This window comes from Hemitrygon akajei, chromosome 5 (genome assembly GCF_048418815.1).
Source record: "Hemitrygon akajei chromosome 5, sHemAka1.3, whole genome shotgun sequence".
Taxonomy (NCBI): domain Eukaryota; kingdom Metazoa; phylum Chordata; class Chondrichthyes; order Myliobatiformes; family Dasyatidae; genus Hemitrygon; species Hemitrygon akajei.
Genome location: NC_133128.1, coordinates 85,553,541 through 85,580,970, shown reverse-complemented (window position 1 = coordinate 85,580,970; position 27,430 = coordinate 85,553,541). Strand labels below are relative to the sequence as shown.

General features: G+C 37.2%; 1 protein-coding gene across 1 annotated transcript; it reads left to right on the top strand.

Moving 5' to 3' along the window:
- Positions 1-27,165, top strand: itm2ba (integral membrane protein 2Ba). The gene is made up of 6 exons (XM_073045951.1): positions 1-217; positions 4,054-4,188; positions 16,427-16,636; positions 16,947-17,057; positions 20,660-20,810; positions 26,650-27,165. Exons 1-6 carry the CDS (start codon positions 131-133, stop codon positions 26,736-26,738), a joined length of 783 nt encoding a protein of 260 aa, XP_072902052.1. The 5' UTR covers positions 1-130; the 3' UTR covers positions 26,739-27,165.
- Positions 27,166-27,430: the final 265 nt, after the last annotated feature.

Genomic DNA, 27,430 nt, shown 5'->3' with positions numbered 1-27,430 from the left:
ACGCCGACTCCGGCAGCCGAGCCGAGCGCCCTCGGAAGCGGGTTTTATTTGGGAACTGCGTCACGCGCGGTCCAGGAGCGAGCGAGGCGGTCTCGGCTGAGCTGAACTTAAAGCGGTCGCGGGTTCCATCATGGTGAAAGTGGCCTTTAACTCGGCGCTCGGCCAGAAGGCGCCCAAGAAGGATGAGAACAACGAGACGCTGATCATCCCCGAGAAGGTGGGTGAGCTCGCCGTTTTCAGGCGGTCTCCTTTGTGAGACGGGGCCGCCGGAGTCGTCGCCACCCGCTCGGTGCTTGCGGAGGGTGCCCCCGGTGTAGATCAGCCGGGGCGCTGCCGTCCCCGCCCGGGTGGCTCCGCGGGTCGTGAGCGGTGTTCGGGCCCGCGGAAGGCAGGGGTGGAGGAGTACGGATTTTCGACCGCGACGGTAGCGGCGCCTGTAAAATGGCTGCCGGTCTAAGAGGCCGCCCTCCTTGTCGGAACGGACTGCCTCCCTGCCCCCTCCTGCAAGAAGCAGCATCGTCACTGGGGAAGCTGGAGTCGGGAAACTCCACGGTTCACTCCCGGCTCCCCTGTTGGCTCCCAAACAGCTGGACTTTGCAGTGGGCGTTTTGTTTTCCTTTTACCAGAAACGATGTTCAAGGTCCTTGCGGTAATTGTTCTGCGATTCCTTATCTAATACTCAAGTCCCCACAGCACCGTGAGGGGAAGTGCAGCTAGGGAGAGGAAACATTAACGGCGGTCAAACGTTTGGATTTTAAGTAACCTCCAATTTGTTGGAGGAACTGTGGTCAGTCATCATTTCTGGGGGAGGGAAGAGAAGAAGAAAATTTGATAAAGGTTTCGAATCGAAACTTCCTATGCCGACTGCGTGAATTGTGAACATTCTTCCCCTGAAGGTGTAGAATTCCCAAGTGGTCATTACCTTCCATTTGTACTAAATAGGTATATGGAGCATCTCCAGTTAATTGCCACTAACATTTAGTTAGGAGAATGTGTAGGGTTAATAGCCACATACAAGTAGGTCAATAGGATTGTTCCAAGAGCCAGCATACAACTTGATGGGCCAAATGGACTTCTACAGCATTAGGAAATACATATGTTACACATTTTTATTGCCCCTCTCCCCCATAAGGCTGCCAACAACAGACTTGATCAACTCAAGATCACACCAAAGTTGACAAAGGCATGGAAAATTGAAAAAAGAGCTTATTTTGGCATTAATGTTGCAGGATATGAATTAAACAGGGGACATTAATACAGACTGGCAGAAAACACCAGTTACAAACCACACATTACACTTGTCATTCAAATATGACAACCACAGTCTCCAAATATTTAATGAAATTCCCACCGATATTTTAAATTTATTTTGCACAATTTTTAACCTCCAATTGCACCATGTACAAATCCTGCCTTATCTGCCTCCTTGTACTACACAATTTTTCACCATAATCTGTGTATTACAAGACTAAAAATCCAACTGGAGACACAAGGGACAGTAGATGCTGGAATCTGGAGCAACGATCTGCTGGATCGAGCAGAGGGGCAAGCAGCATCTGTGGGAAGTGGAGGGGGGGGCGGGAAAGGATGGATTTGTCAACCGTTCAGTTGGGCCAAACAGTCTCCTTTCAGTTAGCATATATTTATCCTTGTGCACATCTTTCCCTTTGATAACGTTTGGCAATCTAACCTGTCTTGAATAGATCTTTTCCCCAATTCTAACAATTGAGCGTTTGTAATTTTTTTCCACAGACCTTTGAGTTATTTTCCAAAAAAAAATCTCAACCCATTTAATTTGTAGACTTGGTCTTGAACATCTTAATTTGTTTCAATCACTTTTGCCGTATTCTGCTTAATTCTCCTGAAGGCTAATCCAGTGAGATGTAGCTTGTTTCTTCCAAATATTATAAGTTTGTGGGTGATTGTCAGCTTTTTTTTAATTAGGCATGCCAGTAAATAATGACTTAACTGGGGAGGGGGCACAAGGAATTATAAAGCAATTTTCCAATCTGTACTTTTTTTTTCTACTACATGCCTCCAGAAGTGTATCTTGCAAAATGTTGCTTTGCATTGGTCTGTATGGTATGATTTGTCAAAGGTCAAAATTCATTACTTGTTTAAGATTGTCTTAAGAGATTAATCTTTAAAAGGTGCAGTCCCACACTGCTTTTGGGTGTGGAGCTTCCTTCCAGAAGTTTGCCCCAGTGATTTTATAATGTGATATTTGGAGAGCTTTCAAAATGGTCATGTTCCTAATACTGTTCTTCTAGGAAATGGAGGTTGTAAGTTTGCAAGAGGCAATCTGAGTATGGACAAGTTGTAAGAGTACAGACTGCAGGCACTGTGCACTGATAGTCAGAGGACTGAACGGATGGATAGATTTTAAGTTTGCATCTTTCGCCCCAAAAGGAAGATTTGTTAAGTTCTTGTTAACAGTGTGCTAAGATGTTAGCTCCATTTTCTGAAACCTCTTCCAGTAGAAATATTGAACTGCACTGGTTCTAACTACATGTAGGGTAATGTTTCACTACTGTAAAGAAGGTCTACTGACTGGGTATAAACTGTGGTTTGTATTTAGGAGTTTGTGGTTAAGAATGATGTGGTTACATAACACCAGCTTCCCATTGTATCATAAGTCTACCTGTACTGTAAAAGGAATAAACTGTGACTCATTTTCACAATGGATATTTTGAATAATGCATTATTATCTAAATAGATAATGAAAAGTTCATAGTTTAAGGACAATACAGTTTTGAGTTGTTTAAAGAAACATTGTATTAGTCATTTTTTAAATTTAGTTGTACTAGGATTGTAAAGGGAAAATTTAGAAAACTGGGGATGTCTGAAGGGTACAGGAGACATCAGGGTAAATGATAAGCCCATTGTGTTTTGGAATGAAGGGAATATTCTTTATGATGCGGGTAAAGGTGAGGTAGGAGCCACTAGCATTCTTATTTACTTCCACTTTTTCTCTCTGAGATCAGTAAACTTTTGAGTATGCTTTTTCATGTGCAGGCCTTTTCCTCTGTTCCTCCCTTCTATTTGCCTGATATCCTTTCTCAAATCCTCCCCACTCCTTCATCTTCCAATTTGTTTTTCCAAGCTGCATAAACTGCAAACATATTTAATCTTTCCTGACCAAACAATAAGATTCTCATATCCTTCAAATTTATCTTTAACTTGATCTGTGGCTGTAGCCCTCTCTAAGCTAATCTAGCTATACGAGTTTATTCCTGTCCCTTCAATACTCTCTAATCTTAGTTTACTACTACCATTTCAATTACATTATTTTCCTAAACCTTTATTCTTTATCTGTATTGTTAAGCAGGATGTTAACTGAAGACTTACATGTGAAATATCGGCATGTTTTCCAAAAGAAAATTCCAAAGTGCAAATGGCTGTCCTGTGGAATAGCACCTTTACTACTCAATGTGACACAGATGTAATGTCTGCTCGAGTTGAAAAGACCAACATGCTACTTACTTAAGAACATTATATCACCTAAGGAGGCTATTTGTATGCCATATATCTAAAGTCAAGGATGTTGATGTTTTGAAAATTGTCCCACTCCCCTCCCTCCATCCTCATTTCTTTGCACAGTTAAAGGATTGCACAATAGAATTTACCATTTGAGGATTAAGACCTTCTGAAGCGGAAACTCCTTAGCTTCTACTAAAGGGTGGTGCTCTGGAATCTTCCAGTTTTTTGAGGCTGATAACATTAGAGCTTAGCTATTGAAAGTTTGGCTATTGTGATAATTTATTTGTGAGAATCATATTTACTGTGGAAAACTATATCGCTATGCTAGTTCTTGGTTCATCACTCCTGCATTACAAAATGGGGTTTTCCCCATGAGCATCATGGGTTAGCTGGGTAATGCGTATTAATAAAGACTACACTGAAATTGTGTAAAAAGAAAAGACTGATTCTTTAGTTGTAAACACCTTTGCATTAGTACTGTTGGATCAAGGCAACTGAAATTTGGTTTATTAGACTTAAGTCAATTTACGTTTGGTGATCTTTGGCATTAAGATAACTTCTTCTTTTATACAGGAGCCAGAGGAGGAGGTTGTGCCGTTTAGACACCAATCGCGTGTCTGGTGTTGGTGTATGTGCCTGGGACTAGCTCTTATGCTGTCGGGTGTGGTGGTTGGTGGTGCATATCTCTACCGATATTTTATCGTACAGGTATGAAAATAACATCATTTGGTTATTGATCTGTATGACTTTAATCATTACTGTTTTTGCTGGATGCTCAATTATTTTTGTGTGGTAATGACAGCAGAGTTTTTTTTCTAGTTGGATAAACTAAGACAAACAAGCTATACTGCCCAAACAACTTTCTTGTTGTGCAAATTATAGAATATTTTGTAAGCTGGAGCAGGTTAGCTCAATGTTAAGCAGTTCAGCTCTATTAAAAAAAAATTAATACATTTAGAGGATGTGGCTGACTAGTGATGTGAGTGATGTGTAGTAGATAGCCAACCCTGAGAAATGTGTGATAAGAGTTTGGTGGGCAACATGAGGAAGCTGCAAATAATTTAAGAAAAAGCATATTGCGATGTTAAAAGCAGATTATGCAGGAAATAATTTGCATAATTATCCAGGCGGTCAGGCTGCATCAATGGAGGAGAATCAAAGGGACATTAGGTGACAGCTTTGCAGAAGTCCTGCACTCAGTTTTGTATGCTTTAATTCTTATTGTTGTCGCAGGCCCAATGCAGCTTGAGCAACATCACCCTACTGCCTATCTGAGCATCTTGTGCAGATTTCTGGTCTCAATATTCAGTTCTGCCACTTAGGATAACTTGATTTTTTTTATCAGCTTTTGGTAACTTTGAGATCAGTCATCCATGTGTAATATTAACTTGGTGTGTTTTTCATTTCTCTGACATTGGAAGACATGCCAGGTTTGGATTTCAAAGCTCTCACATTCTTTTTCTTTCTTTGGTTCCTTTGGCTGTTTTTGTCTTCCAACTGCCTTTATTCAATTCATTGCTCAGATAATTTTGATTACAGTTTATCTCCATGGTCAACCTGGTTTCATCCTATCAGAACATGGCCCTCTCCCCATCCTTGCTGCAGTTTTGCAAACTTCTTTTATTATCTCTTCAGTTCTGATGAAGAGACTAGGACCTGAAAAAACACCTCTATTTCTATTCCCACAGCTGTGGTCTGACTTGAGTATTTACAGTACTTTCTATTGTTTTAGATTATACAGAAAATTTTACATGGGATAATCAACAACCAGAGGTCATAGACCTGCCCATTCACCTCTTCCCTCCCCTCCGCTCCATTCAGGATCTCAAACAGTTCCTTCCAGGTGAGGCAGCACTTCACCTGCAAATCTGCTGGGGCTGACTTTTGTATCTGGTGCTCCCAATGTGGCCTCCTCTACATTGTTGAGACCCGTCATAAATTGGGAGACTGTTTCGTTGAGCACCTCAACACAATCCGCCACGAGCCGGACTTTCCAGTGGGCAGACATTTTAATTCCAATTCCCAGTTCAAATGTGTCAATCTATGGCCTCCTCTTGTGCCAAGTTGAAGGTACCCTCAGGGTGGAGAAGCGATACTTTATATTCTGTCTGGGTACCTTCCAAGCTGATGGCATGAATATTGCTATTTTTTTCCCATAAACTATTTCCTACTCCCCTTCCCCCTTATATTTCTCCACTCTGACTTTTTAACTTCTTCTCATCTGCCTGTTACTTCTCTCTGGCTCTCCTCCTCCTCCACTCTCCTCTCCTATCAGATTCTTTCTTCACCAGCCCTTGACCTTTCCCACTCACCTGGCTTCACCTATCATCTTCCAGCTAGCCTTTTTCCTTTCCTCACCTGTTTATTCTGGCATCTTCTCCCTTCCTCTTCAGTCATGAAGAAGGGTCTCAGCCCGAAACATCAACTGTTTATTCTTTTCCATAGATGCAGGCTGACCTGCTGAATTCCTCCAATGTTTTGTGTGTGTTGTCATAGACTTGATACATTTTGCAAATAATCAAAGTACTTTCTGGAATGAATGGCAAGATCTGGACTGTGTTGCTTCATAGAGAATCATTGATAACTTTAAAAAGAAAATTATTTAAGTGCTAAGAAGGATAAAGAAAAAAGGGATATGAAATTGCAGAAGTGAGATTCTGGTTCTGCATAGACTATGATTCTACATTTATGGGTATTTGGAAGGAACAAAACTGGATCTTTTAAAAATATTAAATTGCAAGGAAAGTTGCATTGTTTCAGTGGATAACTGAAGCACTGGAGCACCATGTTTCTCAAATGCTTCTTTGTATCTTGCCTAACTACAATTGACTCTCTTCCCCCCCCCCCCCTCCCTTTTAAGCAGTCAGTATAGCTTTGTAAAATAGAAATTTCAATGCATATATCAATTTTGAGGAAGTCTTGGACACAGTAGATAGAAGATATCTAGTAATTGCATCAAAAAATTGTCATAAGAGCCTATGGTGTTGAGGATACCGTTGTTATCAGAATCAGGTTTAATACCATTGGTGTATGTCGTGAAATTTGTTAACTTTACAGCAGCAGTACAATGAAATACACGATAAATATAGTAAGTGTGTGTGTGTATATATATGTGTATGTGTCTGTTAAGTCAAAATATGTCATGCAAAAAAAAATAGTGACGTAGTGTTCGTGGGTTCAGTGTCCATTTAGAAATCGGATGGCAAAGGGGAAGAAGCTGTTCCTGAGTAGCTGAGTGAATGCCTTCAGGCTTCTGTACCTCTTTCCTGACAGTCTTTTAGACATTCTCGAGTGAACTAGTCTTTGTTTTTTTTTTAAAAAAAAGCTAACCAAATTTGTAGCAGCATCCAGAACTCTTAAAAAATTTCTTCTCAGAGTTTTTGACATCAGCACTTCTCTGTGAAGAAAGCAGTGTTGTGACCAAATCAGGATTTTCTTTTTACATGAGAAATGAAACCTCTCATGGATCCAACCATTGAAGGGCACCATCAATACAGCTGCCAACACAGCTCATACAAGACATATCTTTTGTTAGGAAACATAGAAAACCTACAGCACAATACAGGCCCTTTGGCCCACAAAGTTATGCTGAACATGTCCTTGCCTGAGAAATTACCTAGGGTTACCTATAGCCCTCTATTTTTCTGTGCTCATGTACCTGTCCAGCTGTCTTAAAGACCCTATCGTGTCTGCCTCCACCAGTGTTCCACCACCGTCACCGGCAGCCCATTCCACGCACTCACCACTCTGCGTTGAAACAAAAACAACAATAACAACAACACCACTTACCCCTGACATCTTCTCTGTAACTATTTCCAAGCACCTTAAAACTGTGCCCTCTTGTGCTAGCCATTTCTGCCCTGAGAAAAAGCCTCTGACTAGCCACATGATCAATGCCATTCATAATCTAGTACACCTCTATCAGGTCACCTCTCATCCTCCATTGCTCCAAGGAAAAAGGCTGAGTTCACTCAACCTAGAGATATAGACAGATATGAAGATAGAACATTAAACATATCCTGCCTTTGTTTTGGATGGCTCTTTGCAACAGAAAAAAAAATCTTTAATTTCATCATCATTTACAAATCTTATAAATGCTACAACATGATATTTATTGGTGAAATCTGTTGACTCATTAACTTTGATAGGGAAGCTGTTGTTTTTCAGTTTATCACACAAAACCTCTTCAGCATCATGTGACATGCCATCACTATGTTGACTTATCGTACTGTTTGAGAGTGGCTGCCTTCTCGCCTGAACAAAAGCCATGCAAGAACCCATTCTTGAGCTACTATATGTGGACGACTGTGCTCTCCTCATGCACACAGAGGATGCACTACAGCTGCAGTCACAGTCTGCCAAGGCTGCAAGGGCTTACAGGTTAACGGTCAGTCTGAAGAAAACAATGATTCTCCTTCAGAAGCCCTCTCATGGAGTTTACATCCTTGCGCAGATCACCATTGACGACCACCCTCTCACCACGGTTGAGCAATTCACCTACCTGGGCAGCGTCATCTCTAATGCTGCTATGGTAGTAAGTGACATTGACCATCGACTCTCCAGAGCTAGCAGTGCCTTCAGGCACCTTCAGAAATGTGTGGAAGATCCACCAGCTACATCTGTTCACAGAAATACAGCTGTACAGGGCTGCCTTCATAACACTGCTATGTCTCTTCTATATCTGTGTACTTGTAATGTTACTGTGACACTGTAATTTCCTTTGGGATTAATAAAGTATCTACCTATCTGTACGGCTCCGAAATCCGGGTCTTGTATCGCAAGCAAATCCGGGTGCTCAAGCACTCCCATCAGCACTGCCTCCACTCCATCATGGGTATCAGTTGGCAGGATCATGTCTCCAACAACGAGATCCTGGAGAAGGCTCAACTTTCAAGCATTGAAGCCACTAGCAGCTCCACATGGACAGCTCCAGGTAACCAAAAGCAGTGTTCTATGAAGAACTGTCATGGCAAGAGAGATTGTGGTGCCCTGTGCAAGAGATACAAAGACCAACTTAAGTAGCAGCTCTCTCAGGCAAATAATAGAGGTCAACGAGTGGCAGCACCTGGCTTGCGACAGAGACTGCTGGTGAATATTGATCCACAAGGCAGCCAAAAATTTTGAGGAATCCAGAAGAGTGATTGTTGAAGAGAAGTGGAGATGCAGGAAGGATCTTACTACCCAAGCGCCCTAATGCTCCCCTGTCCCTACTGCTTCAGAGTCTGCAGATCCATAATTGGTCTCTACAGTCATCAATGATCATGCTGTCGCTCCTGAGGACTCTTCTTCCCTCCTGATCTTCACAAGCAAAGAACCAGCTATCATCATTGAGTGTGAAACTTTTTTTTATCATACTGCATCTTTTTTAAAAAATTTTTTTTATTGAATTTTCAGATAATTACAGAAAGAAGAAAAAAATACCCTTCCCCCCTCTCCCTTAGCCCCTCCCCCCTAACATCCCTATAGAAAAAGAAAGAAAGGAAGAAAGAGTGCCTGGATATCGGAAGATCCCCACATGCTCTATGGAGTTCATAATAGCTTTAGTATATATATTTATTTCTTTACCCAAATAACCAATTATTTTATCTTCAGAGCACCTATATATTTAATCCTGTCTTTTGTAAATAAGGCACCAAATTTTCAAAAATGTTTCGTATTTATCTCTTAAATTATAAGTAATTTTTTCAAGTGGAATACAGCTGGAAATTTCATTCTTCCAACGATCTATACTTAAGTATGCATCCGATTTCCAAGTAACTGCAGTAGCCTTTTTGGCTACTGCCAGTGCAATTTTTATAAATTCTTTCTGATATTTATTCAATTTGGGTTTCGATTTTATCCCTTCAATATCGCCTAATAAAAATAATATTGGATTATGTGGAAGTTGTGTTCCAATAATTTGTTCCAATAAAACTCTTAAATTTGTCCAAAAAGGTTGAATTTTAGAACAAGATCAAGTAGAATGTAAAAAAGTACCAATTTCTTGGTTACATCGGAAGCACTGATCAGATAAATTTGGATTTAATTTATTTATTTTTTGTGGTGTAATATATAATTGATTATATTATAAAAAATTATATTGCACTAATCTTAACCAGACATTTATTGTATTTGTCATACTATCAAGACATAGTCTTGACCAATTTGTTTCTTCAATTTTAATATTCAAGTCACTTTCCCATTTTTGTCTTGACTTATGGACTCCTTGTTTAATTGCCTGTTTTTGAATCAAGCTATACATACAAGAAATAAATTTTTTCGTTTTTCCTTTTTGAATTAAAGTTTCAATTTCATTAGATTTCGGCAATAACATTGTTTGACCTAATTTTTCTCTTAAATAAGCCCTTAATTGGAAGTAACAAAAAAGAGTGTTGTTTGATACTTCATAGTTATTCTTTAATTGATCAAATGACATTAATATACCTCCTTCAAAACAATCTCCTATATATCTAATCCCTTTTTGAAACCAATTATATAAAAGTTGATTATCCATTGTAAAAGGAATAAGTCTATTTTGAATTAAAGATCTCTTTGCTAATAAAGATTTCTTTGTCTCATCATCAACATTTATCTTATTCCATAAGTCAATCAAATGTTTTAATATAGGAGATTCTTTCTTTTCCCGTATCCATTTAGATTCCCATTTATATATAAAATCTTCTGGTGTATTTTCTCCTATTTTATCTAGTTCTATTCTAATCCATGCCGGTCTATCTTTCTCAAAAAAAGATGCTATAAATCTAAGTTGATTTGCTTTATAATAATTCTTAAAATTTGGAAGTTGTAACCCTCCTAGATCAAATTTCCTTGTCAATTTTTCCAACGATATTCTTGACATCTTACCTTTCCAAAGAAACTTCCTCACACATTTATTTAACTCTTGAAAAAACTTCTGGGGTAATTGTATTGGTAGTGATTGAAATAAGTATTGTAGTCTAGGGAATATATTCATTTTTACGGTATTTACTCTACCTACTAATGTTATTGGTAATATCATCCATTTATCAAGATCTTCTTGAATTTTTTTCAATAATGGTAAGTAATTTAATTTGTATAAGTTCTTTATATCATTATCAACTCTTATACCTAAATATTTTATACCATTTGCCGGCCATCTAAATTGAGTTATTAATTGACATTGACTATAATCTCCTTTAGTAAGAGGTAAAATTTCACTTTTATCCCAATTTATTTTGTAACCTGATATTTTCCCATATTCTTCTAATCTATAGGATAATTTACGCAACGAGTGCAATGGGTTTGTTAAATAAAGCAGAACATCATCAGCAAATAAGTTAATCTTGTATTCTTCCTGATTAACTCTGAAACCCTTAATATCTGGGTCCATTCTAATTAATTCAGCTAATGATTCTATCGCCAACACAAATAAAGCAGGTGATAATGGACAACCTTGCCTAGTTGACCTTGCTAACTGAAATGGTGTTGAAATTTGACCATTTGTCACTACTTTAGCTTTGGGATTAATATTTAAGGTTTTAATCCATTTTATAAAAGATACCCCTAATCCATATTTTTCCAATACCTTAAATAAAAAATCCCATTCCAATCTATCAAATACTTTCTCTGCATCTAAAGCAACTGCCACTCTCATTTCCTCCCTCTTTTGAGCCAAATGAATTATACTAAATAACCGAGTTACATTATCTGCCGATTGTCTATTTTTAATAAATCCTGTTTGATCCATATGTATTAATTTTGGTAAGTATTTAGATAGTCTGTTAGATAAGATTTTTGCTATTATTTTACAATCAGTGTTTAACAAAGAAATAGGTCTATATGATGTTGGCTTTAAAAGATCTCTCTTTTTTTGGCAATACTATTAAAATAGCTGTCGAAAAAGATTCTGGAAGTTAATGTGTTCTTTCCGCTTGATGTATTAACTCCATAAAAGGAGGAATTAATAAATCTTTAAACTTTTTATAAAATTCAGGCGGAAAACCATCTTCTCCTGGAGATTTATTACTTTGAAATGATCCTAAAGCTTCTTCAACCTCTTTTAATGTAAAAGGCATATCTAATCCCTTCTGTTCTTCCGTATTTAATTTTGGAAGAGTTATTTGTGATAAAAACCTTTCTATCTTGACATTATCATTTTGTGATTCTGATTTATACAATTCAGAATAAAAATTCTTGTAAGTTTCATTAATTTCTAAAGGTTTATAAGTAATTTTATTTACTCTTGTTCGAATTGCATTTATCGTTTTAGAAGTCTGGTCTGTTTTTAACTGCCATGCAAGGACCTTATGTGATCTTTCACCTAGTTCATAATATCTCTGTTTAGTTCTCATAATTGCTTTTTCTGTTCGATATGTCTGAAGTATATTATATTGTAACTTATTAATAAGTTGTCTTCGTTTTTCTTCTGTCATATATCTTTGAGATTCTTTTTCTAATTTTGTAATCTCTTTTTCCAATTGATCTATTTCTATCATATATTCCTTCTTAATTTTAGAAGTATAACTTATTATTTGACCTCTCAAATATGCCTTCATTGCTTCCCACAATATAAATTTATCATCAACTGAATGTGAATTTGTATCTAAAAAAAACTGAATCTGCTTTTTCACAAAATCACAAAAATCTTGATGTTTTAGTAATATTGAATTAAATCTCCATCTATAAATTGATTCCTCTTTATCTATCATTATCATTGTCATTATCAAAGGAGAATGATCTGACAATATTCTCGCTTTATATTCCATATTTTTCACTCTATCTTGCATATTTGTTGATAATAAGAAAAAATCTATCCTTGAATATGTTTTATGTCTATTTGAATAAAATGAATAATCTCTTTTGGGTTAATTCTTCTCCATATATCAATCAAATTTAAGTCTTTCATCAATGATAGAGTTAATTTTGCTACTTTTAATTTTGTGACAACCTTTGTTGATCTATCTAAAACTGGATCTAGACAAAAGTTAAAATCTCCACCTGTTAATATTTTGTCATGTGCGTTAGCCAAATTCAAAAAGACCTCTTGTATAAATTTTACATCATTTTCATTTGGTGCATAAATATTCATAAGAGTCCATAGTTCTGAAAAAATTTGACAATGTATAATTACATATCTCCCCGCCGAATCGATTAATACGTTTTGTATTTTAATTGGTAAATTTTTATTAACCAAAATTGCAACTCCTCTCGCCTTTGAATTAAGTGAAGCTGCAATAACATTTCCAACCCAGTCTCTTTTTAATTTCTGATGTTCTATCTCTGTTAAGTGTGTTTCTTGTAAAAAAAAGCTATTTCTATTTTCATTTTCTTAATGTATGTTAAAATTCTTTTTCTTTTCACCGGTCCATTAAGCCCATTAACATTAAAACTTTAAAAATTCAGTAAATTAGTCATTATTTTCAATTATGTTACTCCAATCTATAATAATACCTAATCTTTCAACTTTTGTGGTATCTTGGGAAATCTTTTTAAAATTCTCCATGTTGCTATGTGTGTCCCCACCGATCATCCAGGCAAAGAAAGAAAGATAGAAGAAAAATAGAGTATAAAGAAAAAAACAAAATACCCCCCTACTAATGTTGTGAAAAAAAAGAACACAACATTACCCCCCTCTGTTGTACGGGTCATGGCGATCGCCATGATTACACACGTGAATCCCGTAGTAATCGATCCAAAGCTCTCCTGCCCCCCCGCAACATAAAAAAGTATATATATAGGAAGAAAAAAATACTATTCTCAATTAGTATTTCTGAAATTTTGCTTTTCTCCCCTATGTCATCCTTAAATATCCATCACTTCTATTCACTGTCTCTATCTTCATCTTTAATCCATTACGCTTGGAAATCTCTATGTGTAATTAGTGAGTAGTTGGAAGTTTTTGTGCGAACTCCTCCGCTTCTCGATAATCGGTAAAAAATCTTCTTTTTCCCTCCTCCAAAAAAATTATCAGTGTTGCTGGGTGACGCATTATAAATTTATAACCCTTTTCCCATAAAACTTTTTTTGCTGGGTTAAATTCCTTCTTTCTCTTCAAAAGGTTATAACTTATATCAGGATAGAAAAGAACTGCCTTCCCTGCTATCATCAATGGCCCGTTTCTCTTTTTGGCACATTGGGCAGCCGCCTTCAGGATCTTTTCTTTATCTTGGTATCTTAAGCATTTTATCAAAATTGATTGTGGATTTTGGTCAGCTTGAGGTCTTGACCTTAAGGCTCTATGAGCCCTTTCAATTTCAATTAGAGTTTCTCCTTCCATTTCCAATTTTTCAGGAATCCATTTTTGAAAAAAATTTATTGGATCTTCTCCTTCTATATCTTCTTTAAGTCCAACAATTTTAATATTGTTTCGTCTACTAAAATTTTCAAGCTTATCAATTTTTTCCAACATTTGTTTTCTTTCTGATGTCCAGGCAGTAATATCATCTTCCATTTTATTCATTCTTTCAACCATGTCTTCTGTTGTAGTTTCCAAATCTATAATTCTCTTTTCCATTTTTTCCTGTCTTTTTGTCATTTTCTCAAACATAATCTCCATATTTATCATTTTTTTATTACTTTTAATGTGTCTAATTTACGCATTATTTGCATCAAAGTCTTTTCTATATTTCCAGAAGAACTTTTACCTCCATCTTCGTCTGATTTTTCCAGAGAATCTGAATCTACCTCAGATTCACTTTCACTTTCGGTTTCAGTCGTAACTGGGATTTGTAGTTCAGGTTGCTCTCGTTTGCGCATGCTCCTTCCTTCACGTTTGCGCAGTTCTTGTTAGTCTTTTTCTTTAGAAATGGTCGATGTTGCCGCAGTTTCTTGTTCTGTATCGCCGGTGGTAAAAATGTACCTGAGCCTGTGGTTCTTTGGCAGAGGTGGGCCTTGATTCTGTTCCAACTTGCGTTGTCTTCACGGTAGTAGTTTTCTTCATCTTCTGTTTGTGAGACATAACTTAAAACAATCCAGAGTAGTTTATAAGTAACTTTTAGAAAGTATTGACTAACTTTTCTTCACTTAAACATTAATTTACTGATTTTTTACGGGAGAGCTGGGTTCCAGCGTCTTGATCCTACGTCATCACGTGACGTCCCCCATCATACTGCATCTTGTCCTAGCATTTTACCCACTGTAATTTTACGTGCTGGCCTTATTAAGTTCTCACCAACTGTGTGACTTCATTTTTCTGGGTAATAAGTTTTGCTACGTAAATAACTTGCTTCCTGGATCTTTTTACTGACTGTGACTTTATTAACAAAAGCTTTACTGTTTGTTTTGAGATTCCAATAGCCATTTAAAATAATCAGCATTTTTATGTGTCATGTGGCTGTGATTTATGATTCAGTGTCTCTTCAGTTTTGCTGGAGCCATTGATAACATTTGTACATTGTTTGCCACAGACTGGGCACAATGGAACAGGACAACTTGTATCCCCAGTCCATGTAAAACCCATCGTTAAGTAGCTTTCATTGTAAAGACAGACTTTTTTGTGTCTGTTATTGCACTAGTGTAGTGAAATGATTCAGAAGATTGTTATTCCAATATCACCACATTGGACTGACAGACATGTCTGTAAAATACGAGGGTTAATAAAATTTTAAAAATGGGTAAGTCTATTCAATGCTTGGAAAACGCACTTCACGCTCCTCATCAGCATACTGTCCGCTGCTCCAAGCAATACCACACTCACCAGTTATCAGCCTACTGTCGTCCCCTATCTCGCGTCAAAAGCTGAGAATGGATTCAACCAAATAAATGGTAGTCATACTGTGCGCTGCCATACTGGGCTGAGAGACTTCTAGCAAGATTGCTAACGGGGTTGCTTGGTCACTGCCTGCTATTGCGAGCAATAGCATTGTGCGAAGTTCAAAAAATGTTTTTTTTTAAATCACAATCTCTCTCAGAACCTTGGTTGAGAAGCCCTGGACTTACAGCATTAAAGACATCTACATTTGAGCTATAACACCTTTTGGACGTGAGGTTAAATCAAGACCACTCTGGTCCCTCAAGTGGACTTAAATTCCCAAGATAGTATTTATGACAAAAACAGTTGTTTTGTGGAGTCATCTGAATATTTTTGCTCATAATATCACTGAGAAAACATTTGTATACTTATTTTTGGAAGCATGCTATTTTTGATATGCTAGTGCATTTCCTTCAAAAGGTATTTCCTTACTTATAAAATATTTTGGATTATAGTGAAAATAGTTGTGAAAGATTGGTTTTATTTTTCAAATTAGAGATACAGTGCGAATTACGTCCTTTTGGCCCTTCGAGCTGTACCACCGAGCAACCCCTGACAACCTTAATTTAACTCTAAACTATTCATGGGATAATCTACCATGAACAATTAACCTACCCAAAATGTCTTTGTAAAGTGGGAGGAAACTGGAGGACCCAGATCAAACCTACACATTCCACGGGGAAGGACGTACAGAGACTTGTAGTAGAAGAAAGGACGCTGGGATTAAACTCTGCCCCAAGTTGTAATAGCATTGAGCTAACCGCTACACCACCATACTAAATTAATGGAAATCTCAGCGGCACAGGGATTATTTATCCTCCTCTTCCAAACCAGCTTGGTCTAGTTTTGATGGGAAATCTTTGGCTTAGTTATCAGATTAGCTGTAATTTAATGGAATTTGTATCAATCTCAGATTTAAAAACCTATTAGGAATTGGGCTCAGAGTGAAGTCTAGAACTTCTGGAGAAAATGTTTAATTTGGTCTTGCATATCTCTGGTACTACAATTAATTTGTCTTTTTTGTTTCGCACAGTTGAGGACTTGGTAATGAGAACAATATCCAATACTGAAATTTTCTTGCTGGTTTACTTAGCTGAAACATTGCTTCAGACTCATAGATTGATTTGGGATTCTATCAATTATTTTTAATGTTCTTTTTGAATAGTTAAACTTTGCAGAAATTAGTCCCACAGTTTTAATAGAAATATCATTGATGTTTTACATTTTCTTTTGTTCCAGGAAGGTGAAGTTTTCTTTTGTGGTCTCAAGTACAGTGATCCTAAAGACTACATTGTCCCTGAAATTGGTGCTGATTCACAAGTAGCTCCATACCAATCAATTGAAGAAAATATTCGAATTTTGGAAAATGATGGAGTTGAACTGATCAATGTTCTTGTCCCAGAGTTTGCTGATGGTGATCCTGCAGATATTGTTCATGATTTCCATAGGGTATGCTTTAATTGCTACATGTACATTTAATTACATTTTGATTTTATTTTTAAAGTGGCTTTTGTCAGTCTTGAGTGTTTTAAATCAAGTATTTTAAATCTGTATTCCAAGGTGAAACTTTTTGGTGCAATTTGAGCATGTTTATTTTTATTGAAAGTGTAATTGTGACAGACAGGATGTTATTACTTGGGGCTCAACCAACTAATTGCTTTTCAAGAAAGGGTGGGTTAAGTCAACATGCAGTATTTGAATATTAGGAAATATTTGAAATTAGGCTGAGTATTAAATGTATATCTATTTTCATTCCTAGGGTTTGACAGCATATCTGGATTTGGGTTTGAATAAATGCTATGTCATTCCACTAAATTCATCCATTGTTATGCCACCGCGCAGTTTGTCTGAATTGCTAATCAACATCAAGGTATGTACAATTTAATGTTAGTGCAATTAACTTTCTGGTTCTGACCTTTTTATGGCACAATTGAACTTAAAGATTGTTTAGTTAATTGTTTCAGATGGAATATGAAAATGTTTGTTTAGAAAGCATAATCTAACATCCTGATTTCTTGAATTTGGCATGGTAGGGGAGTTAGATTTTTGAGCTTGCTCTCTGTTTAATGTGACTTAGAAAAAAAACTGAATTTCATTGTATTTAAGCTAGAGTTGGAGTGTCTAGCCCTTAAACTGGCATAGACATTGAGCAACAATGTCATAAGAAAATGAGTTATGAGTTCCTGTCATAAGAAAATGTGAACCAATTTTTAATTTTTTTCTACTTCCTTTGCCCCCACAATATTTATTGGACTTACCTTTTTACTCAACTCAATTGCAATTTGGTTAATTTGTTTTAAAGCATTTTTGATAAACAAGTAAAGTTTTGAAGAAAAACCAGACTATGGAAGTAAAGAACCAGAGAAGATTAGGATAAGTTAGTAGTGGTCAGATGAAGCAAAGGGAATTTGATATCTTAGTTAAGCTTGGGTCATGCTGGATTTGCGTGGAATAGGAAAAATGTACTACAGATAGTTTATGTCTCAGTTTGACAGGAGGAAACAAAGGAGGAACCTTGTATTGTTTGAAGACATTAGTTTAATTTCCACTGGACAAGGAAAACAAGTTTTTAGAGAGTTGACAGTAATTAAACTGTACTTTGAAATTGAATTTGAAATGTACTTCTTCAATGTAACCTTGAGTTTCTCTTGAGTATTAGTTTTCTCTTGTGTCCCAAAGAAGTGTAGATTAGTCGATTAACCATCATAAATTGTCCCTAGAATAGGTGGATGATAATCTTTTGAGGTGGATTGATGGGAATTACTCCCTTCCTTGTGTCCTCAATTACTTTTAGGAAAATCAGTTTTTTTTTCATTCTCACCTCAGTTCCAATTAGATTATATTTTAATGAGTCTGATGAACAAGAGAGGAGGTTTGAAGATTAAAAAGTAGTAAAGTACAAGGGAGACTAGGTAAATAGAGTAGTGATCAGATGATGCAAAGAGATTTTCAGGAGGTAGTGGGATGGAACCGGTACATTGTAGTAGGAGTAAATTTGTTGTTTTGCAGAAACTGGCAACATTTTTTTGTGTCTGTACTTTTTATTTGGATATTATTTTGCATGGCTACAGATAACAAAAAGTCACATTTGTGATGTGCATATAATGATTGGCCAGGAGGAATGGCACTTGGAGAAAATGTACAACTTCAAAGGCAGGCATCCTGTGGGCCTGAATAGCTTTTTGAAGTTCTTAAGGTGGTTGCATTGGTTGTGATCTTTCAGTTTCCTAGATTCTGGAATGGCCCCAGCAGAATGCAAAATGGAATTGCAACATAGCTATTGAATAAAGAAAGAAGACTGGGAAAGTAGACTAGTTTACCTTAGCTGAATGGAAAATAGTGGATTTCAATTTTGAACTACAACAAGGTACAAATAATGGCTAGGTTGAGTTGGTAGTTTTGAGAAATGGGAACTGATGACAAATTTTAGCAGGATAGATGTTGACTGCCACTGTTATGTATTTGTGCTTCCTGAAGCTTTTGATAACACTTTCACAATAGGGTTGCTAGCAGGAATGGCAGAATACCAAATCTAGAGTTGATACTTCCATGTTAAGGATGAATGAAATATTGGACAGGAGAAGAATCAAAATTTATTATCTATTGAAGGAGGATAAAATATTGGGCATAGATTCAGAGGCAAGTGTGTAGAAGGCCCTTTTCAATCCTCAGCTTCATATTTTGGTGAAAGATTGGAAATCTGCTTATGTTTTGCCATTGTTCAGAAGAAGGGGTAAACATGGTATTTGCAGACTAATGATCAAATTATTGACATCCATTCTATGGAATGCTGTAATCCATTTAGAAAGGCACAGATTTAAGAGAAGTAGGGAAAGTGCAAGTCTGACACACTGATCTTTTTTGCTTTAGGGAATTTGGGGTTGTGTTTGTAGTTTTGGGATTATAATAAAGCTGTTGATTACATTCAACATGGTAAAAATGTTAAAGTTCATGTGGCAATTGAATTTCAACAACATTATGGCAACAGTGCAGGGTTTTTGAAACTGTTGTGTGATAATGGTGTTATGAAAAGAATGTCCTTGCCAATGTTAAATGATCAGTATGTTTCAGCAAAACTTGTAGGGAATGCAAATACAAAATATTAGCTGTATGGTTGTCAATAGGTAGGAAGACAATAGACTGCAGGAAGATATAGATGGTCTGCAATGTGGCAAATGGAATGTAATCCCGGCAAGTGTGAGGTAATAGATTTGGGAAGCTGCCACCAGTGATACCCATTGAATATCAGAAAAAGGGGCATGAAGGATTTATATCTATAATACTTGGAGAATTACAAGATATCATAAAAACTAAAACTTTACCTCATCAAGAATCTCATATCAGAACAGGGAGTTAAAACTAATATACCACACACATTACATAGCATTGGAGTACTGCATACTGTTCTAGTTGAAGCATTAAAAGAAAAGAAAGCTGTTTCAATTTTTGTCTCAAATTTTTATTGTTTCAGATAGCTAACATCTCTAGTTTTTGTTTTATTAATTTGCTACAGACCTTTAGAATTAGCGGTGAAAGGTAGAATTAGCCTTTTAATTGACTGGCAGAAATGGCCATACTCAATTTTTTTTTGTGATTTCAGATTTGGATCAAGTAGTGGGATTGGGGAACCTTAATAAATCCAAGTAAAGTTCCTACTAAGTTGATTAATTGTGTCAACTCTTGCATAATCAATATCGAAATGTGAATCAAATTGACAGAAGAAGTCTGTTAGGAAGTGGATGATTCATATTTACTTTCTATTTTGGGCAAAGTTGCCATGTAATTCAAACAAATTAAAACATTGAAAAAGAAATGCATAGAAATTAGAAGAGTCTGCATTTGAAGAGCAGAAATAAAGTACAGTGGGCTGAAGATATCATACTGTTCTCTTAATGAAACTTGTTTTCCTTCGTCCTCCTGTTTTGCTGCAAGAGAATTTGAATGCAGTGATCTGATTTACGTAAAATGTAATTTTTAAAAATCCAGACACTTCCTCAAAATTCCATTTCTAGAGTACCTACGTAAAGAATGCTGGTACTTTTCAGTCTGCCTGCCTTAACACCCCAGAAAGGCTGGCTCAGGTAAATCCCATGAGCTAAATACTGACTTTTTTTTACCCTGACATATGCCTTGCAGGTCAAGGGAACTGCTTTTTGTATGATTTTTGAGTGACCCATAGACAATACTGTTAGATCGTCTTTTCAAGAACGTGCCAAGATGGTGTGATGAATTTGCCAAGCTATGTGCAGTTGCAAACATTTATTTTCCTTCGCCTTCTTGAAGATACCTTTTTAGGTATGGTTCCTTGAGTTCTAGTTTCCCATTTATTTCAATTGCATGTTATTAATTTGGTATTCTTATTGAGCCCTGTTCTGTTATGCATGTAGCTAAGGTTACTGGATACTCAAGGAGTATAGTTTTTCTTTATATGCAAGGCACTTGATTGAAAATATCCTTAATTTATTTGAACAGGCTGGCACTTATTTGCCTCAGTCTTACTTGATCCATGAAGAGATGGTGGTCACTGATTACATTGAAAATGTGGATGAGCTTGGATACTTTATCTCACGCCTTTGCCGTGGGAAGGAGAGCTTCAGGCTTCAACGCAGAGATCCTGTGAGAGGTAAATTTAAAAATTATGTGCAATTTTTATGTGACAAAGCTTTCTTTAACTGTAACCAATTCAAAAATTTCAGGCTAGAGATTTAATGTTTCCATGCATGAGGCATCTTTAAAGATTCATTTGTTCTAACTTGTCTATTTTGAGAATTTCAGGCTCAAAAAAGCATTTTTGCTTAACTACTGGTGTTTCATTATGCAGTGTAATAGGTCCATTCCTGACTTGCGGTACATGTTCCACATACAGAGGCAGCACACATGAATTCTCTTTACACGCTGCAGCATTAAATTACCCCACATGAATTCAGCTCATTAACCTTGCTATATCAAAAGCAGTTCCATTTGTCTCAATTTTCCCCTAGATGCCAGCTTTATCTCTCCAAGGCTTGCTGTTAATTGATTGTCTACAGCATTCAATATCACCTTGGGTTCTTCACAGTCACTAAATTATTGTCCCACTGCATTTTGCCACTTTAATAGTCTGCTATAGCTTCTCTTTTGTTCAATCCAAACACTTCCTTCATTTTAAAGATGTTTCCTGTTGGACAGATCATCTGTTAGGGTAACAGTCCCATATTTGACCAATCACTCATTACTGAACGGCTGTTTTTCTCTGCAGAATCTTTGGTGTCCTTTGGTTGCCCTTAATGGGACAAATTACACTGGGCAACAAATTTTTTTCAGAAGTGTTGCTTCCTGAGAAATGTTTTTGTTTATGATAGACTAATTGAAGGTAAAAGCAAATATAATTTCAGATTACTTGTATCACGTAGGAATTTGGAGAAACAAGAAATTAACTTCTTTTTGAATATAATGCGGTTAATTGCATAACGGTGCCGACGCTTTGCAATAGTTCAACTAGGCTTAAAAATGTTTTGTTGATGATTTTCATTTGTACTCAGTGTCTAAGGCTTCTTGCTCAAGCGACCAGCAATAATCAGTCCTCACTGATGGATTCTAGTTGCCCTGATACCATTTCTCCACAACCCCAGTGTCCTAGTGAAACCTTTCACCATGCTCGTCACTGACAGCACCAAGATTTGCAGGCAAGAAGACTAAATGGGAATACAGAAAATGAATATTTAGTGACCTGTTGCACTTCATGGTTTTGTATGCTTGAAGCGTGTTGTGTTGAGAGTTTAGTGCTCTGTAGTTAAGAAAACTTCCAAAAATATCCTTGAGTATCTTCCATGCAATTTCCCCCGGTCCTACTAGAAGTTCTTCGAATTGACTGACATTGAAGACCTATCTGTCTTGGACCTACAAGAATGCCTGCCTTAATCTTGGCACAAGTTATTCTGGGAGAAGCATCTCAAATATTGAAAACCTTCCCAGAAATTTATAGCCTTTCTAAAACATGGTCTGCCTAAACATGTCCAGGCAGACCTAGACAAGATAGAATACTTTTTACAGCTTACATTACAGGTAACATTTTAATTGTCCTGAATTATGAATTAAAATAACAAATCTAGGTGATTTTAAGATAGGATTAGTGGTAGTGGAATTACATGATGATTTATTTTTTTCATGATTTTTATTTTAAATGATCAGCAGCCCAAAATCAGTAAGATACACCCAAAAGTATTTAGGAAGCAAAATCTTTATTGTCCAGTAATATTGCAGTTCAGTCAAAAGAATGAGTTTAACATAATTCCCAACTGCTTGTATTTATAAAACCCAGATGGCAATTCATCCTACCATTTGCAAGTTCCTAGTCCGCTCTTTTTTTGTGTTATTTTACAACAATTTGTTTTGATTTCCCAGCTCATTCTTCCTAATATATTTGCATTGAGTTATCACCCATCCCACAAGAAGTCTGCAACTAATTTATCTCCATTACCATTATTATATATAAGTTTTATTTGCGTTCGTCCATGCTATTTAACTGGCTGGAGTTTTCACCGATGTCTTTAACCTCTTACTTTTGCATTCTAAGGTACCCACCTGCTTCCAGCAGACTTTAATTATAACAGTGCCTAAAAAGAATGTGGTAACCTGCCTTAATGACTTTCATCCAGTTACATCCATTGTGATGAAATATTTGAGAAATTGGTGATGAAACATGTCAACTCCTGCCTGAGAAGTGACTTGAAGCTGTGCCAGTTTGCCTAGAGACACAACAGGTCAGCCGCAGATGACATTTCATTGGCTCTTCAGTCAACCCTAGAACATCTTGACATTGAAGATGCATACTTCAGAATGTTCTTCATTGCCTACAACTCAGCATTCAATACTATCATCCCCTCAAAAATGATCAATAAGCTTCAGGACTTTGGTTTCAACACCTCCTTGTGCAGCTGGATCCTTGATTTAATCACTTGCGGACCCCAGTCAGTTCGGATCGGCAATAACATCTCCACAGTCTCCACCAGCACAGATGCACCACAAGGCTATGTGCTTAGCATCTTGCTGTACTTTCTTTATACTTATGACTGTGAGGCACAGCACAGCTCCAATGCCATATTTAAGTTTGCTGACGACACCACTGTCATTGTCCAATCAAAGGTGGTAATGATCTTCATATAGGAGGGAGATTGGAAATCTGACTAAGTGGTGCCACAACAACCTCTTGCTCAATGTCAGCAACACCAAGGAGCTGATTCTGACTTCATGAGGAGGAAACCAGAGGTACACAAGCCAGTTCTCATCGGGTGATCAGAGGTAGAGGAGGTCAGGTCAACAACTTCAAATTCTTTGGTTTTGTCTCAGAGGATCTGTCCTGGGTCCAGCACACAAGTGCCATTACAAAGAAAGCACAACACTGCCTTCTACTTTCTTAGAAGCTTGCGAAGATTCAACATATCATTTAAAGTGTTGACAAAATTGCGTGTGGTGAAAAGTATATTGACTGGTTGCATCATGGTCTGGTATGGAAACATCAATATTATTGAACCTACCAATGTTGTGGATATGGCCCAGTCCATTATGGGTAAAGCCCTCCCCACCATTGAGCATGTTTACAAGGAGTGCTGTTGCAGGAAAGCAACATCCATTAACAAACCCCACCATCCAGATCATGCTGTCTTCCCACTGCTTCCATCAGGACCAACATCACTCAGTTCTGGAACAGTTAATACTCCTCAGCCATCAGGATCTTGAAACAGTGGGGATTGGTCATCTCATCACTGAACTGTTCCCCAACCTGCAGTCTCACTTTCAGGGACACTTCATCTCATGTTCTCAATATTTATTGCTTATCTATTTATTATTATTTCCCCTTCTGTATTTGCACATTTTGTTGTCTTTTGTTTGTTGATTGTTTGTCAGTCATGCCCTATTGTTTCTTGTATTTACTGTGAATGCCTGCAAGAAAATTAATCTCAGAGTTGTACATGGTGACATATATGTTCTTTGGTAATATACTTCAACTTTTGAATAGATATTCACTAGGGAATTAAGTGCATTCCTATAAGTGAAATAAGGACCATAAGATATAAGAGCAGAAGTAAGCCATTGGTATCGAGCCTACTTCACAATAAGTTAGCAGCTCATCCTTTTTATTTACAGTTCCTATAAACCTCCTTGGAAGTTCTTCATGTTTTATTGTTTTACAACATTGAATCACAGAGGATTTAATTTGGCTTTTTTGACACTGGTCAACAGAAAGGACTCTTTTGTGTCAAAATGAAAACAAGTTGGTCTAAATTTATTACAATTAGGAAACACAAAATGATTGCATTAATTACTCATCCCCTTCAAGTCAGTATTTTGTAGGTGCACCTTTGGCAGCAGTTACAGCCTTGAGTCTGTGTGGATAGGTCTATCAGCTTTGCACATCTGTTCACTACAATTTTTCCCCATTGCTCTTTACAAAACTGCTCAATCTTTGTCAGATTGCATGTGGATTGTGAGTGAGAAGCCCTTTTCAAGTCTGGCGTCAAATTCTCAATTGGATTGAGGTCTGGACTCTGTCTTGGCCACTCCAGGGCATTAACTTTGTTGCTTTTAAGCCATTCCTGTGTAGCTTTGGCTTTATGCTTGGGGTCATTGCCTTGCTGGAAAACAAATCTTCTCCCAAGTTGCAGTTCTCTTGCAGGTTTTCCTACAGGATTTCCCTGTATTTTGCTGCATTCATTTTACCATCTACCTTCACAAGCCTTCCTGGGCCTGCTGCACTGAAGCATACCCACAGCATGATGCAGCCACCACCATGCTTTACAGTAGGGATGGTGTATTTTTGATGATGTACGGTGTTTTGGCTTATGCCAAACATAGCATTTAGTCTGATGGCCAAAAAAGCTCAATTTTGGTTTCATAGAACCACCTTCCAGCTGACTTCAGGGTCTCCCATGTGCCTTCTGGCAAACCCTAGCCGAGATTTTATGTGAGTTTTTTCCCCCAACAGTGGCTTTCTCTTTGTCACTCTCCCATAAAGCTGCGATTAATGAAGCACCCAGGTAACAGTTATTGTATGTGCAGTCTCTCCCACCTCAGCCACTGAAACTTGTAACTCCTCCAGAGTTGTCGTAGGTCTATTAGTGGCCTCCCTCACTAGTCCCCTTCTTGCACAGTCACTCAGTTTTTGAGGAGGGCTGCTCTAGGCAGATTGACAGCAATGCCATATTGGTAACGTTTTTTGATTGGCTTAACTATTCCAAGGGATATTCCGTGTCTTGGAATTTTTCTTGGATCCATCTCTGACTTGTGCTTTTCAATAACCTTTTCACGGAGTTGCTTGGAGTGTTCTTTGGTCTTCATGGTGTAGTTTTCACCAGGATTGGCACACCAGCAGTCAGACCTTCCAGATCCAGGTACATTTTTAACTCCAATCAGTTGAACTACCTTGACTGCACACGGTGATCTCCATTTAACTAATTATGTGACTTAACCAATTGGCTGCTCCAGTGATGATTTGGTATGTCATATTAAAGGAGATCAATACTTATGCAATCTATTAATTTGTGTTTTATATTTGTAATTAATTTGGATCACTTTGACATGAAAGAGTCTTTTACTGTTGATCATTGTCAAAAAAGCCAAATTATGATTCAGTGTTGTAAAACAATAAAACATGAAACTTCCAAGGGAGTGAATATTTTTTATAGGCACTCTGTATGTTCTTTCTGAATTGAGGCACCATTGTTGGTCAAGTTGAATTTATTGTTACATGCACAGACGTGGTGAGGTACAAGCACAATGAGAAGTTTGCAGCAGCATCACAGGCATGTAGTACCGACAACAACATTGTATTTACTTATCACGTGGTTCAAGATGCCACTGTTCTCTTACTGCTTTTCCTGATGCATAAACAGATAACACAGCATTACATTACAGAAAATAGTAATACAGATTGCTTTCTAGGTATGCAGCAGCCCCTCAGTATGGGGGTTATCTGTACTGAGAGAGTTTCTGCAGGTAGATTTTGAGAAATCTTTTGAACATGGAGTCGCAACGAACTTAAAGTGTTGTTGGAGTAAATATGTTCAAATTGAAGACCGAAGAAAATTCTCACCACTATCATCCCTCATTTGGGGGGTGGGGGGGGGGGGGAAGGAAGATGACAAAGTTGATCATAATGGGGGAAATGTAGATGATATACTTAATGGCTAGATGGTGTGGTTTTAGATATTGGTTGCTGTTCAGCATTAAGGCAAATGTGGCTAGCAGTTTCAGGCAAGCCAAAACTGGCAGTCAAGCAAAACTATTGAAATGTATTGAATTGTTCATCACTTATCTGGTATTCAGCTGCTGGTTGATCAATAACTTCATGCTTTAAGGTAATTCTGTGGCGTGTTAAATTGAAATCTGCCTTGCCATCTGAAGAATTTGGGTGAGTTTATTTCAGTTTGCCTCCATATGTAGCACTGTTCTCCATTTAACAATTGTTTTTTTCTTTCCTCCAGGAATCCAAAAGCGGAATGCATTGAAGTGCTTCAAGATTCTTCATTTTGAAAGTAAAGTTGCAGTTGAAACTCGTGTCTGTGAACAATAATTGCAGAAGACAATCTGGTGCAGCTCCATATTGAGCCCACAAATCACTTTTTCTTGGTGTGCAATGCGTTTTTCATTTTTTTTAGTGCTGTAAACAGGGTTTACTTTTAAATTTTTCATCTCTGCTTAAATACTATCAAAAGTAAGATGCAGGTAGATGTTTAAAGATATGATAGTAGTTTGTGAGAAGGATAATGCCAATATTTCTATTTGTTTCAATAGTGGGCTATATTAATAGACTGGAATTAATACTTTTTTGACTTGTGTGGGAATGAACTGGAGAATTTCCCACTTTTTCCTCAAATATCTACAATCTATATTCTAGGCACAGTGGATAAGGTGAAAGAGAACATAATATGGTAAATGCATTTGACTAATTGCTGATTTTTGTGTATATAATCTAAGTACAATAAAAAAAATAAAATGGTTTTGTATGTACTGTATATTTTGTTCAACAGAAGTATCCCAATTTTGTGTAATCAAACAAATAACGGTGAATATTGGGGGTGGTGGAGGTGGCATTGGATCTAACTAATAGTTTGGTCAGAAGATCCTAATTGAAACCAGACTGAGACTTGGATGGGTGAAGGTAAGATTAATGACAGTATAAAGTGAGAAGGAAGTCAAATTTTGAGGAAGTTAAGGATGTTTCTCAACCTGGAAAAGTTTGCTGAAAATATTTGAACAGGAGCG

What these genes read in the sequence shown, in the direction of transcription:
- itm2ba (XM_073045951.1), top strand. Translation starts at nt 131, where the DNA reads ATGGTGAAAGTGGCCTTTAACTCGGCGCTCGGCCAGAAGGCGCCCAAG. An exon ending in ACCGATATTTTATCGTACAG is followed by an intron (nt 4,189 to 16,426) that starts GTATGAAAATAA and finishes CTTTTGTTCCAG; the next exon opens with GAAGGTGAAGTTTTCTTTTG. An exon ending in ACGCAGAGATCCTGTGAGAG is followed by an intron (nt 20,811 to 26,649) that starts GTAAATTTAAAA and finishes TCTTTCCTCCAG; the next exon opens with GAATCCAAAAGCGGAATGCA.